This window comes from Petaurus breviceps, unplaced genomic scaffold, assembly GCF_028583685.1.
Source record: "Petaurus breviceps papuanus isolate PSGF00001 unplaced genomic scaffold, PetGlider_PUasm1.0 185, whole genome shotgun sequence".
NCBI classification, from domain to species: Eukaryota; Metazoa; Chordata; class Mammalia; order Diprotodontia; family Petauridae; genus Petaurus; species Petaurus breviceps.
In genome coordinates this window covers 4,461,519-4,476,075 of record NW_027185797.1, presented here as the reverse complement: position 1 = coordinate 4,476,075, position 14,557 = coordinate 4,461,519, and the positions used below count along the sequence as shown (strand labels likewise).

General features: G+C 40.5%; 1 protein-coding gene across 3 annotated transcripts in view; it reads right to left on the bottom strand.

Moving 5' to 3' along the window:
- Positions 1–10,332: 10,332 nt before the first annotated feature.
- Positions 10,333–14,557, bottom strand: part of LOC138161617 (DNA topoisomerase 2-binding protein 1-like) — a 54,890-nt gene continuing 50,665 nt past the window's right edge. For all 3 annotated transcript variants that reach the window (XM_069088364.1, XM_069088366.1, XM_069088365.1), the window contains 5 exons: positions 13,105–13,268; positions 12,155–12,292; positions 11,232–11,321; positions 10,904–11,065; positions 10,333–10,540 (listed from right to left, as the gene is read on the bottom strand). In XM_069088364.1, the coding sequence (XP_068944465.1) occupies positions 10,397–10,540; positions 10,904–11,065; positions 11,232–11,321; positions 12,155–12,292; positions 13,105–13,268 (698 nt within the window). In that variant the 3' untranslated portion in view covers positions 10,333–10,396. The remainder of the gene's footprint in view (positions 10,541–10,903; positions 11,066–11,231; positions 11,322–12,154; positions 12,293–13,104; positions 13,269–14,557) is intronic.

Below are 14,557 nucleotides of genomic sequence, written 5' to 3'. Positions count from 1 at the left end.
CATCTCACTCCACCAAAAAGCCTTAAGGTTCTGAAGAGACACTTCACTTTTTAGCATGTTGGCACTATGTCATTACACAGCCCCTTTTCTGGTTACTGAGATAAATGTACCTTTGTAGGTTTTTCTATATTTGTTTTTGTATTTCATAGCTCCCACTCAGCTCTGTTATTTTCATAAGAAGTGTTTGAAAGTCCCTCTTTTTTTTTTTTCTTCACCTTTTGGTAGGATTATACTCACTTTCCAGAGTAAATTCCTGACTAAGCCTGCCTCTTCTGTCTTTGGAATTTTGTATTTCAACCAAGATCTCATTTGTGATAGAAGTTTGCTGGGTCTCATGTGATCCTGACTATAGTTTCTTGATACTTAAACTTTCTGGATGCTTATGGTAATTTTTTTATAATGTGAGGACTGGATTTTGACTATGACAATCCTGAGACTTTTGGGGTTCCTTTCAGGAGGTAATCTGTAGATTCCTTCTATCTTTCTCTTGGTTCTAACATATTTGGTCATTTTCATTTATGATTCCTTGAAAAAGCATCCAGATTATAGTTTTCAGGGATTCCAGTTCTACTTAAAATTATTTCTTGTTTTTGAAACCAGTTCTCTTGTTTTTCCTGTATTTTCTATTTTTCAGTATCAATTTTGATTTTGTTTTAGTGTTTCTTTGCTGTTTTATGGATTACAAGGCCATTTCTTGGGTAAGTTGGCCACTGCTAAGCCGTTCTAGTTTTTTCGTCAAAGACTTTTTATTCATTTTATTTTTCAATCTCCATTTCTTCATGTAATCCTTGTGGAAAATTCATTTTTTCCCTTTGATTGTCTGCATTTGTTAACAGATTTGCAATAATTTTTCATGCTGGCAGGTCTCTGGTTTACTCATCCTTTTTAGCCTTGGTTCTTGAATTGGGACTTTGTGTTTTTATTTTTTGGGTGGGTAATGTTTGGTCTAGCTCTGCGTCCCCCCTGGGTTCTGAGCTGATCTCCTCTTTCCAGAGTTCGACCCCTCAGATTTTTTAAGTCCCTTTTGGTTTCTCAGGACACTGTTGGGGACTTCAGCACCATTGGGCAGAGGGGGAGGTCCCCTTTCCTATTTACCCCAGGGCTTCAGGGTGACTGTTCTATTCTGGGGTGGAAGATTTCTCCTTAGAAATTTTGATCTTTGATCTGGTTGGAACTAAAGGGTTTTACTAAGAGTAGATGTGGGGGTGTTGGGCAGCCTTCTCATTCAGCCAGCCGTCCTGGCAGGAGCCCCTTACTGCTAAGGTCGTGTGGTTTGAACCACCTCATTTCAGCATGCTCAATACATTGCTAAACACTGGTAATAAGCGCAGCCTTTACATAGTGCTCTGAGGTTTGCACACTGCTCTCCCATTGCATGTTCTTTCTTCCATTCTGGGAAACTGAGTCCTGGAACAAAAGTGGATGCTATGGCACTTTTGAGATTTGCTCCAATGTACTTTATGCGCATTGCTATTTTGAGCTTCTTCTCAGGCTCTGTGAGGTAGGTCATCTAGGCAGTAGTTACTGATTGTTTTACTGATTGAGCTTGTGACTTGGCCTTGTTTCAGATAACTGACTTTTTATATAGGGCTTTAAAGTTAGCAAGGTATTTTAACCTCATTTTACCAATGGAGCAGTGAACCTATGAACAAGTGAACTTGTACCAGATCTTGGAGCTAGCAAGTATCCAAGATTGGGTTTGCATTCAGGAGCCCCTGACCCAGCACTCGATTCACTAAACTCTGTAGATTCCTGTGTCTGGTTATTTTTCTGTTTTATTTTCTGCCAGAAAGGTTCCACCAACATATGGACCATTCTTACTGACTTTTGAGAGTAAGTCTAGCAGCGGTGTGGTCTCCAGTGAGATTTTAACCCAGATCCTTCCTGACACGAAGTATAACGCAATACTGCCCTTACTCTCCTAACCAGACTTGTTGATTGAGGACACATTGCCCACATCGAGACTTCTGGCTGCTGGGACTCTACTGGAAGATTTGTTTTTGCCTTTGTTCCAGATTCTACTGGTCAAAAAGCTGACTTTTCTAGTGTTGTTGTATAAATTTACAAATATAGTGACATTATTAAGGAATTGGGCAAAATGCTCAAACAACAGGATTTTCCCCAGAACATTTTGTGTAATCCTTTATGAGAGAAGCAAGTGACAAGCTGATGTGAGATGTTCATTCTGAAAACCACAAGGACATGTGCCTTCAGGCATTACGGAATGTGGCCTGTTGAACTTCATGCTGGTTTTACAGATGAAGAAGTTGAGTCTCAGGTTAAGTGACAACCCAGGGTTATATAGACAAATGGTTGGAACTTAAAACCAGCATAGTAAGTGCCTTGTTCTGTTCCATAGCAGCCAGCTATAGTCCAGTCACAGTCTTGTTTCCCCAAGTAAGTGTGACAGAGGTTAAATTGGCCTCCTTGCAGTAGGGTCAAGTCCACCCTCTTTATTACCCATTCGTGTGTGTTCTCACAGGGCCAAGGGCTGGCCCTCTCTGAGTAGACTGCCTCCCATGAATTAATGGGAGTTTGCTGTTATCATTCTCTGCCTGCTGGTCTGGTGCTGGGCAGGATAACCTAGGCACTTACTTTTTCCTATTCCTTTAAACACATTTTTGTTGGTTTTGACTTTTGAATCACGTCTCTTAACCTAGCAAACTGTCCCCTGTTTAAAAGATTTTTGGGAGGGGCAGCTAGGTAGCACGGTGAATAGAGCGCCAGCCCTGGAGTCAGGAGGACCTGAGTTCAAATCTGGCCTCAGACACGTAACACAAAAACTAGCTGTGTGACCTTGGGCAAGTCGCTTAACCCCAATTGCCCTCCAAAAAGCAAAAGAATAAAGATTTTTGGGAAAAGCAATACTAGACATATAATTAATTGAATATGTTAACATGGGCGATAATTCCATATTTTCACCTCTATAATGAAGGGAAGGGAGATAGATTTTTCTCACATTTTTTTTGGTGCTGAAACTTTGTTAATCATTTGTTTGATTTTGTTTATTTAGTATTTCGTTTTGCATTGTTGTCATTGTGTTTCTGATTCTTAGTTCTGCATAAGTTCATGTACCCCATGCTTCTCTGAATTCTTCATCAATTTCTAATTGGAGTTATTATATTTCATTATATCCCTATGTCTTAGTCGGTTTATCCATTCTCCAATTGATGGCCATTTACCTTGTTTCAAATAATTGACATTTATAAAGGGCTTTAAAGTTAGTAAGGTAAAGGTATTTGCACATAACCTCATTTTACTGCTGGAACAGGACAAGAAAGGACAAGTGAACTTGTCCCGGATCTTATAGCTGTTAAATATCAGAGGTTGGATTTGAATTTAGGTGTCCCTGACCTAGCACTCGATTCACTAAGTTGTATAGATGCTTGCCTCTATTTTTTTTTTTTTTTTGGAATGGGGAAGTCAGGGCAATGGGGTTGGGACTTGCCCAAGGTCCCACAGCTAGTAAGTGTTAAGAGCCTTGAGTTCGAATTTGAACTCAGGTCTTCCTGACTTCAGGGTCGATTCTCTATTCATTGCACCACCTAGCTGCCCCCCCCCCCCTTTTTTTCCTGCCAGAAAGGTTCTGCCAACAACATTTTGGTGTATATGGGACCGTTTTTACTGATTTTTGAGAGTAAGTCTAGCCAGCAGTGTGATCTCTGGGTACAGAGGTATAGATATCTTAATCACTTTTATATTGAACTTTAAACTGAGTTCTTGCCCCCAAATGCAAGATTTTGACGGGAGTGAGATGAAGTTCAGTTATGATAAAAGTAAAATTTACACTTCGCTTCCAAAGGTCATCTGCAAGTATTGGATAGAAGTTTGTCTTGAAAGCTGTGGTGGGACCAGTTGGATTGCTGCAGGCTCAAGGACATTGAACCCCTGTCATAGGAAGAGGGGTGAAAGGAACTAGCGATACGTTTGGGATGATAGCTGTGTCTTAAGTGTGTGAAGGGCTGTCACCTGGAAGAGATATTAATAGTGGGTGCAAGTTTTCAAAAGAGGAAAATGTAGGCTTTGTATCAGGGAAAAACTTCCTAACATAAGTCATTGATCCAGAAGTGGGATGGACTGCTTCAAGTGGTGGGCTCTCCCATATTGCAGGTTTTAAGTAGAATCTGAATGGGCAGCTCTCAGATGTGTTTGAATGGACATTCCTTTTGAGTTTGGGCTGGGCTGGGTGGCTCCTGATGGTCCCTTCCAGTGCTAAATTTTGTGATTTTGCATTTATCTTAATAGATGCAGCAAAATGTTTTAGCCTGTCAAGGCCTGTTTGAATCCTGTCATCCATTTTACTTATTATCACCTTTGCGTCATCTGTGCTTTCCAAGTCACTGATGAAAATGCTAAAATAGCACAAGGTGGACCATAGATCCCTGGTTCACAGCTCTGGGTGCCTTCCAACTTGGCAAGCTGTGAATAATTTGGTGCTTCAGAAAGATGCCTCATCTAAACATTTTAGCAGCTTGTAGGTAAGTTATGTATTTAATTTTGCTCTGCAGTAACACATCCTGGAATAGTAGCAATGTGTATAGTTCTTAGACTTGGTTCCCTTTAAGGGCCCTTTCCATTTCGGTCTCATTCTATGACCCTGTGAAAAACTCATTTCCCCTCTTTGGGATTCTTTCTTCATCTGTAAGTTGGGCAGTAGAAATGTATGTGGGGGTTGGGAGAGTCCTTGTTGATGGACTGATGCTTAACTGCAGGAGAATATTTTTAATGCATCAGAGGTCTTGTCCCATATTCTTCTGTATTTGAATTACATGGGTGAAACAGAAGATATTATTTAAAAAATACTTTGTAATTAAGCTGTCAACTTGGGCATTATTATTTTTATGGTCCCCTTCATACCTGTGCCAAAAAACATTCTCCAATCAGACATTCGTATAATATCCTGCTAGAAATGATATATAACAGACTGTTTTTCCCTTTAGAAAAATGAACAACAATGTAAAATTAGTTCAGGTAGCCAGGTGTTTCTGTGTTAAAAGAAAAAACATTATCCTGGAAGGATCTATGAACTTGGGCTGGGGAGGCTTGGGTTTGAAATGGGTCCATGCTGCTTAGTAGCCTCATGTCCTTGGGAATCCCTTCATCCCTCTAGGCTTCCAGCTCCCCAAGAAAAGCCTGATAGTTTTGTTGTGTCAGCTGACACAATGTGTGGGAACAGGGCTCTGAGCACAGTGGGTCAGCTCCTGAGGCCCTCCCCAGCGCTGAGTACATGACCCTGTGACTGCATATAGCAGGCGTAAAAATTATTTAGCATTTGCTTTCTGACTGCTTATGTGAACCCTGCCAAGCTTCTCTCCTCACTTTTGGCTAATGTCTCGTGCATTTCTGTGTTTGTATGATGTGTGCCTCCTCCACTCGGTACCTGTACTTCCTGTCTGTGAGCCCATAGAGGAGGAGTATGAGGGCCTGTACTTAGTAGGTGGCTCCTAAATGTCGTTAGTGATGGAATGAATCTATTTAGAGAGCTCTAGTTTGCAAAGATCCTACTAGGAAACCAATTCACAGAAAGAAAAAGATCGTCTTTCTCCTTTTGAACTCCTGGCCTTAAAAGTGAGACTTTGTTTTTGTAGCTTTCTGGTTGTTATTGATACTGAAAATTTTCTCATTTCATGTTCCATAAAGAGGGTGAATTAGCAACACATGTTATTTAACTATGAATTGATCTGTTACACCACTTTACCTTCTCTAACTCAGTCTGAATACATTAGTAATTGTAATTAGTGTGTAGACAAATTATTGTGTATGGCAAATCTAGTTATTGGCAATCATAGTTATTGGCAGTTTTATTGGTGGGCTAAGAACCCACCCAACAGTGCATGGGCGAGTCAGGTGCTCTGCCTTAGCTGGCTCTAATTTGGCCTTTTCTGGTGCTCAGTGAAGGCACCCGAGGGTTTTAAAACTTTCCCTGGTGTCTGAGAAGAGCCCCAGGTTAGTGAATGCAGTGGGGATAAGCTTTAGGAGGGGTGGAACCCCACAGCTCTTCTCCTTACAGATGGAAGCCTCAGAGACCTCAGTACCCCTGTTCCATAGTTCACCCTGCCTCTGTTCAAGGTCTAAAGGATAAGTTATTGCATCTAACAGAAAATCTGGTTTACAGTGGGCCAGCTCTAAGGACACCATCCTCTTCTTTCCTTTGATATTGTAGTCTTGGTCCTTGTCACAAGCGTGAGCAGCCTGCTTGGTTCTCCAGTGAGCACGAGAGCTCCTGCATCTAAACTCCTGAAGTGGCCTTCCTAAACCAGTTACAAAAGTCTTGAATTTTCCCAACTGTTGGCCCTCTCCACGTGAGTGTCCCACAGCTTCCTGGGCAGAACTCCTCCTGCCCCCTTTTCTGGCCTTCTGGGCCCTCTGGCTCAGAACCATGCCCATCCCTAGTCAGCTATCAAGTCTCGGGGATCCTCCCTCTACAACATCTATTTCTGTCTACTTCCCAGTCAGACAACTTCTGGCCTAGCTCTTCTCTCATGGCCTCATCTGAATGAATATTGGTCAGCCTCCTCCACAGAGCTGCTGGATTATTTCCAAAACACAAAACCCAACAACTATCACTCCTCCATTTAAAAGTCTTCAGTGTCTGACCCTTTTAGGAGAAGATGTGGATTTCTCCGTCTTGCAGCTCTCGCTCTGGTCAAGGTTGCTGGCCATGGCCTGTTTCCCCGCTTCCCTGGCCTCCTAGAATCTTTAGCCTACTTCCTTCTCTGCACGGCCCGTGTTGGCTCCTCCTCAAGGCCCTTTCCCAATGCCACCCTCCTCCTCGGACATTGTATTCACTTATTTGTGTACGTGTTGTTTCCTCCTCCAGCCCCCCCCACCCTCCCACTGCAGGCTCCTGGACAGCGGGGACTGTTGGATACCTTTATCCCTAGGGCTTCATGCACAGTGAATAGCGGGTTTTTTTTCAGGTGTAGGGAGGTTGGACTCGATGGTCTGTGGGGGCTCTTCTTAACTACCTCCCACCCACATATGCTTGGAATGACTGTCAGACTAATCAGGAAGTAAACGCCATGACTGAGAATCCTCCGTCATTTTTTTTGTTGATGCCTTTTGTATTTTACACCAGTTGTTACCCGGTATCCTCCCTGGCCTGCTCGCCCAGCCTCCTCCCCTCAGCACCCCTGAACACACGGAAAGTTGACCCCTTTTTTCTGTAATGGAGGAAAACCAGCAGATACATCTCTGGGTCTGTGCAGAGGCTAGTGTTCTGAATCCGTCATGTTCCATTTCTCTAAAGGGGAAGCATGTTTCATCTTCTGTTGTCATTTGTAACTAATCTGAGCCTGGCAGCCTTTTAGTGTAGCAGACCTTTTTTTAGCTGATCTAGAAAGGAACCAAGAGGACGTGTGTGGCTGTGTGTCTGTGTCTCCGTGTGCATGTGTGTGTCTCTGTCTGCGTGTCTGTCTTTGCGTGTGCGTCTCTGTGCATGTGTGTGTGTCTGTGTCTCTGTGTAGATATGCATTAGACGCCCTATGTAAGCACTTTGTGCTGGGTAGTTTTGCCAGAGTATAAGGTTTGCAGGTTTTCTGTGCTCTGCCCTTTGTCCCCTCCTGCCTTAGACTGAGCCCAAGTTCTACAGAACACATTCTTTTGAGGGGGTTTGTTCTGTGAAGTTTGGATTCAGTCAGAGGGCTGCACTCGAGGACTTGGAGGGCCATCGGTGGCCTCGAGGGCTTCCAGGTGTGTCTTATCTACGTGTCTTCTCCCTCACTGGATTGTGAGATCCTATTTATATGCCCCAGTACTTTGGCACAGGGCCTCATCTGTAGTAGGTGACAATGAATGCTTGGTTAATGATAGCACATGTTCATATAGTGCCTGCCGTATGCCAGACTGCTAAGAGCTTTACAATTACTCTTCTCATTTGATCCTCACAACCCTGCCAGGTGGGTGCCGTTATTATTACCTCCATTGTACAGATGAAGAAACCCAAGGCTAACAGGTTAAGTGACTTGCCCAAGGTCACACAGCTAGCAAGTGTCTGATGCAGATTTGAACTCAACTTCTTCCTGACTTTGGGTTCAGCCCTGTCTTCTGTCTCATCCTTTTGCTGCCTGTTGACTGACTACCCAGGCCCCAGTACCCATAGAAGCCTGCTTGCCCTCACTGATAGACCCTCCCCTCTGTCCCTGCCAGCCCGTTCTGTCCTTCAGGCCCCTCGTCTGACCTCCTGTGCCTTCTTCAGCTGTTGTCACTAAAGTGTGCCTTTTCATGGGTGTTCCCCTCCCCCCAACGAGAGCTTGAGTTTCTCAAACAGGAATGTTGTTTTTGTCCGTGGCACACAGAAGTGCTTCTTTCATTCACTGCACTGTCTCCCTCCTTTATGCCACCATTAGACTAAACTTTTGTAAGGTCTTCACTGAGCGTCTTCATTACTTCTCTATTAATTACTCTGGAAGCAAGAAGAGGAAACTGAAAGAGGCAAATGTAGGTTTGTTATAAATGCTTTCTAAAACTCAGTCCTGTATGCAAAGGAAACAGGCTGCTTACAGAGGCCCGGTGGGATCCCCCCTCGACGGAGATTTCCGATTTCTAGCTGTGCTGTTGGGCAGCCGGGGTCCTCTAGTCTCCCAACTCAGTTTGTGGCTCCTTGATGAATACAGGAAGCATTTGTGGATAAACAACATCCAAAGAATCTAAACTTTCCCTGGTTTTCTAGGTGCTTCATTTCTCTTGATTTTATTTACCTTGAGAATTCTTCACTCCACTAATGAGCTATCCTGTGGTTTATTCCGCCTATGTCCTCCATTTACTTGGTAATTTAACTACCTATTAAGTGCTTTGATCAAGAAAAGAGAAAATGAACGGAAACTGCTGTTCTTTACTTGTGAGCAATTCTGGTCTGTAGTATTGTTAGGAAGACGGATCAGTGAGTTTTAGCCTATAGTTCCTTCAAGGGCAGGGGAGGGAGTAGTATAATATCTGCACTAGAAAAACATACAATTAAAATCTGTGATGTGTAGGAATTTAACTGCCACTGGATGAAAATGGGGCTGGTAGGTAGCTCTATTCTAATATGCTCATTTTTTTTATTAGTTAGTATGATCTAGGAAGTGGAGAGCCAGAAGATCTGGGTCCAAGCTGTATGTCCCCTCTTGTAATGAATGGATGAAATGATGGTCTTGGTAAAGGAAGCTGCCTTTATCTGCTCATTGGCTGGTCCCTTGCTGAATTGTTAACAGGCCAAGGTGACTGGACACAGCATTTTACATTCCCCAGGTAAGGGCACCATCTTGTGGCACAATAGAGTACAGCTAGAGACTTTGTTCAGATCCATACTCTCCAGGGTAAAATCATAAAACCTTGTCTGCTATTGGAACATTTCCACCACATAAAAATTTCTAGTACATTTTTTTTCCTGTCCTTTCTAACCCATCCTAAAAGCACCAGCTACATTCTCTCCCACCTCCCTTGCCTGGAACCCTCAAGGAAATTACTCTCCTGAATGCTGGTAACATTCATCATATATTGCTTCATCTTTCCAGATAAGTTATAAACTCCTTGAGGGAAGGGACCATGTCCTAGACATCTTGTTTTCTCATAGAAGAGCTCTTTCTTTCAGTGATTTACAACCTAGAACAACAGTAGTTTATCTTTCTGGGGGGGAGTTAGGGGCTTGCTATATAGTCTTCTAACTTGATAAATTTCTACCAGCTTTGTTGAAAATCTTACTATAACGTACTAAATTAACTTACCTAGCTTGATGCCTTAGAGAAAATCTTAATCAAACATCAACAATCAAGCAAACACAAATGGTTACTGAATAAGTACTATAGATGTTAAATGAGTATGAGACTGAATTAAAACCTGGAGATTATAGCAGATTTACATGTCTACAGTTCTCAGCTGTGGCTTAGCTCAGTGCTGGTATTTGAATTTCTGATAATTATATTAGAATGAACTGTTCTATCTTTGTTACTGGTTGCTATCTGCATTTCTATACATCCTGACTTAAAAGTGTTGTATATATTTTGGTTTCTTCCCTAAAATGAGGCAAATACTTTTGGAAGCTTGTGATGGACCTGTATATTAATTACACTTTAATATGCCACATCCTTATGCCTTTGCTATAAAACCGAAACTAAACAAATTCCATGCAGAAATAAAGACTCTTTTAATGAGTCTTTCTGACTCGAGGCCAGGCACTCTATCTTCTGTGCCACTTAAAACAAAAAACCCAACCTGTATGTAAATTGATTCATGACTGCATATAAAAATGTAGGCCCAATAACTCTGAAATATATACCTGTTGCTGATGAAACAGCACCAAAGATAATTAAATTTTTTATCCAGGCTTTTTTTAATCACCACACAAATTCATGACATTAACATTGCAAATTTTAATTTTCAAAATATTTCACATTAACTAAAAGAAAGACCCATATTAGTATATTCTTGGTCGCTTGAATTTATTTATTTCTGTAGTAGTTTTTCTCTTCTGTGATAATCCTGTCCCAGTTTCCTTATTATTTTGGAGAAATGAGACTGCTTCAGGCAGAGAATAATTCTCCAGTGATGGAGGAGATTCCTGTAAAACAAAAAAATACTCTTTATTCCCTCTCCCATAGTTCTCAAAATGCCAGTGATTTCCTAAAGTACATGTGATTTGGAAGTATGAAAAAAGGGAAACTACAAATATAAATTCCAGGGTTCTTAAAAAGATTCTTAAGTTTTTAACAAATGGAAAAAATGGTCTGATCTAGGTGAGGGGTATTATAAAACTTAAATAGAAAAAAAGTCATCAGATAGACGGAGATGTTAGACCCAATGGTGGAGGTAATTGTTCCAATATTATGGAACAGGACATCATCATAAGCACTAGAGCATGGATGATGCCTTTCTTGATTTAATGCTTTCTGGCTGCAATTAATTAAAAAACAGTCCCACAAACCTGCATCAGGTAATCTGCAATGTATTCTGGCTTCAAGCAGTTCACTTTATGGGCAGCAGCTTCTGCAATGTTAACTCTGGTGTCGTCTGGTTTCAGCTTACTGAAGTCAGCAAAAAGGTGTGTGGCTTCTTTGAACAGAGGCACAGAATGACCAGGTAATACCTAGTGGTAAAACAATGCAGGATCATAATCACTGGGTCAGAGGAGAGGATTCCATGGTCTCCTTTCACTGATCACCACATCTCAGAAAACATGAGAAAAAAGTTAATTTCAAGTAAAAAAAAAAAAAGTGATTTGACACAATTCAGTTCATTTTGGTTCAACAAACCTTTGCTCCTCCAGACTGAAGAAGACGCCGAAATCCTGCTTCTCTGGACTGATCAACATTTAAAATCACCTTCCACCCACTAAAAGCCCCCTACAACAAAAGAAAGGCAAGTGTTTAAATCAATCTGAAAGGAGAATCTTCTCCCTAACCCAAAAACAAGTGCTAGGAACTGACACTGATAAGAATGACATATAAAAAAGTTGACTACTAATAAAAAAGCAGCTTCACCTGTGTTCAGCATTTCCTAGTGTCTTTTTAAAACATGAGGTAAAAGCAAGACTCTCTCATTTCATTTTTGAATTTTCCTAACCATGTTCTAAAGGAAAAGATATAATAGAGGTAGACAATTATTTGGAAAAAATATGAAGAAAAATACATTTTAAGAGGTTTTTAAAAGTTGGTTAGTTGAACACTAAGGAAAATTAGGTGGAATAAAAAAATCTAGGCACATGCCAAAAGGAGGTATTTGGACTGATGCAGTATCAACAGGAATTGCTGTCTATGTCAATAGCAATTATAACGAATTTATGAAATACTCAAAAGAGGACAAGAACTAACATATTATGTACAAATAAAGATGACAGGGAGAACGAGGTGCCGTGAACACAAAGGAAAATGCAATAACCTACCCTTAAGGTGCTTAGATTCTTCTAGGTTAATAATATCTATGTATATGTACTGTGCATAAATTATATATGTATATACATATGAATAAAATGTTTAACAAAATGAAAGTATGATGCAAAATAACATTAATTTGTGCTTCGTTTGGGATCACTGCTGACTGCACAACAACTTTTCTATATGAAGTTGCAAAGGTACCCAACCTTTGGCAGAAGTAGCTGATCCCTATGCTGAGAAGATCCCAGGTCCACTACATATATGAATACATACAGTGAATAAACATACAAATACACACATACTTCAACAATGCCCTCCTCTTGTTTTTTCTGAATCCTTTTCCTCCATCTCATTGCAGCAAGTGCTAGTTTCCTCTGCTGTACACTGATTCCATTCAAAACATCAAGTATGGAACTACTTCCCCATTCATATTCTTCTTCCTAGAAAATTTTAGACTCAGTAAACTTTTTGGCTTTTAATAAAATTGTAGCCTAAAGACATGTCTGATTCAGAATCACCAAATAACTACCATGACAAATTGCACTTTTTGAGGCTTAGTTAAAATTAAAAGGTAGCAGTGAGTGCCAAGTTCCTAACTTTTCACAGACCTAAGAGGGTTCTCCTCTTACCTACAAAAAATAAAAAGCACCAGGAAGCTTCCACAACCTGATGCTGAACATGAATTTAGAAGGTAGACAAAGAATCCCCCTACTTTTTATGATAAAGGCAACTGCCTTTATGTGAATAAGAATACCTTGCTATGAGATATTTTAATAATTCTTCTTGGGATGACCTGGGATCAAATCCAGGCTCTGATACTTAGTACCACACCCAGAAATAACTAGCTGTGTAACCTTCAGCAAGTTACTTAACCCCAATTGCTTTAAAAAAAAATAATTCTTCTAATGAAAGTCTTATTAAGCTAAATGTTCTACCATAAATAATATCAAAAGAATATCAATGTGAAAGCTCAAGGCTGGCAAAAAAACCCAAAAATTACCTGTTATACGAGTAAGCTCTGTTGAATGCTATGGACATCAGAGATATATTAAAATTCAAGTAATTAAAATAAAAAAAAATAATCTGGTTATTTGAACTCCCACTATTAACATTTTTATACCTTTGGTGCCATGGAATAAGTTGTGATTTAGTAACTCTAGTTAGTCTTTTTTTCATTTCATTCTTCTTTCACCATTCTGGATGTTAACGTACTTAGGACCTATAATTACCTCAAGGAAAAATGAATACATACCTGGACAAAGCATCCAGCTGCTCTGCAAGCCTCAAGGTATGAACGATGAAGTATCCACTTTCCAGCAGCCATTGAAGCCAAATACTTCTCATTCCGAAGAGGATGTCCCACAATAATGTGTGTACAGCTTGGATCAAAGCACTGTTTCTCTAGCACAAAGCCACCTAAAGGAGAGCGTAATTAGTTATGCATTTAAAACAGATTCATTTCAAGGCAGTTTTTCCTGGTAAGAAAATTCTTAGTTGACTAGAGAACACCCAATGTAAAAAAAAAAAAATCTTTTTCACAAGCTTTTCCTATACAGTCTAAATATAACATTGAAAATAGTGAAATCATCACCTATGATGAAAGACACATGTAGTCATGAATAGAAAAGGAACTTTTTGATGTTTCAGAGAAATTTAGTAGAAGTAAGCAAAGGTAAGGGAAACTATATACATGCTCAAGAGAAAAGCACAATCATGGGAGAAGGCAAAGCAAGGAGGAGAAAAGCTGAAGCTATCATCAGTGTTGTAGCTCATCCTTCATTTTCAAAGAGCAGTGACATCATGATGGGGGGCAGGGTACAGAAAGTGGTGGAGTGATGTCTTGACTTGGGAGTGAATTGGATTTAAATGAGGTAGAGCTTCGTAAAGTTGTCAGCCTCAATCTGGTTAGTCATTGAAGTTCAGTTGTAAGACATATCAAGATAGTTGGAGACGGCCCAGGATGCAGTAGCTGACCAAGCTCTTAAGTGCTCTGCAGTTTCTGCTTCTGCTAAAGCCGAGTATCTGCCGAGACAGTTTACCAGGGTGGAGTCATGTGCATGCTACTGCTTCTTGGAGCCACTGGTGAGAGTTGGATGACAAGTGGACATCAAAGGTGAATAAATGGCTCTGAAAAAGGCCGGCAAGCCCTCACACCAGAGGGGCTACACCTCTCTAAGCATCCCATGGCACCTATACATACACACATGTTAAAGGAATGACAAAAATTTAGGCATAGTTGCAAAAGAAGGAAAAATGAAATCTCTAACTTTCCATTTCTCTTTTAGGCTTTATGGTCAGTCCTCAGGTTGCTTTTTTAACCTTAAAGATATCATACCAATCATTTAAAGCTTATGACATAATAATGACAAAACAATAATAGTTAATATTCATATAGCACTATTATGTGCTAAGCGTTTTACAATTATTATTTCATTTGATCCTCATCTACCCTGGGAGCTAGGTGCTATTATTCTCATTTTATAGATGAGGAAACTGAGGTAGTGCTTAAGTGATGTGCCCAAAATCATACAGTAAGCTTCTGAAGCTGGATTTGAACTCTGGCCTTCCAGACATAGCTTTCTTTTGTTATTTCTCACTCAACGGAGCATACACTAAACACTACTTAAGTGGACTCAAGTGTTGGATCTTCAAAAGGCCTTAAGTTAGAGGTTGTCTGGTTACAAATGAGTAAAATGAAGGTCAGA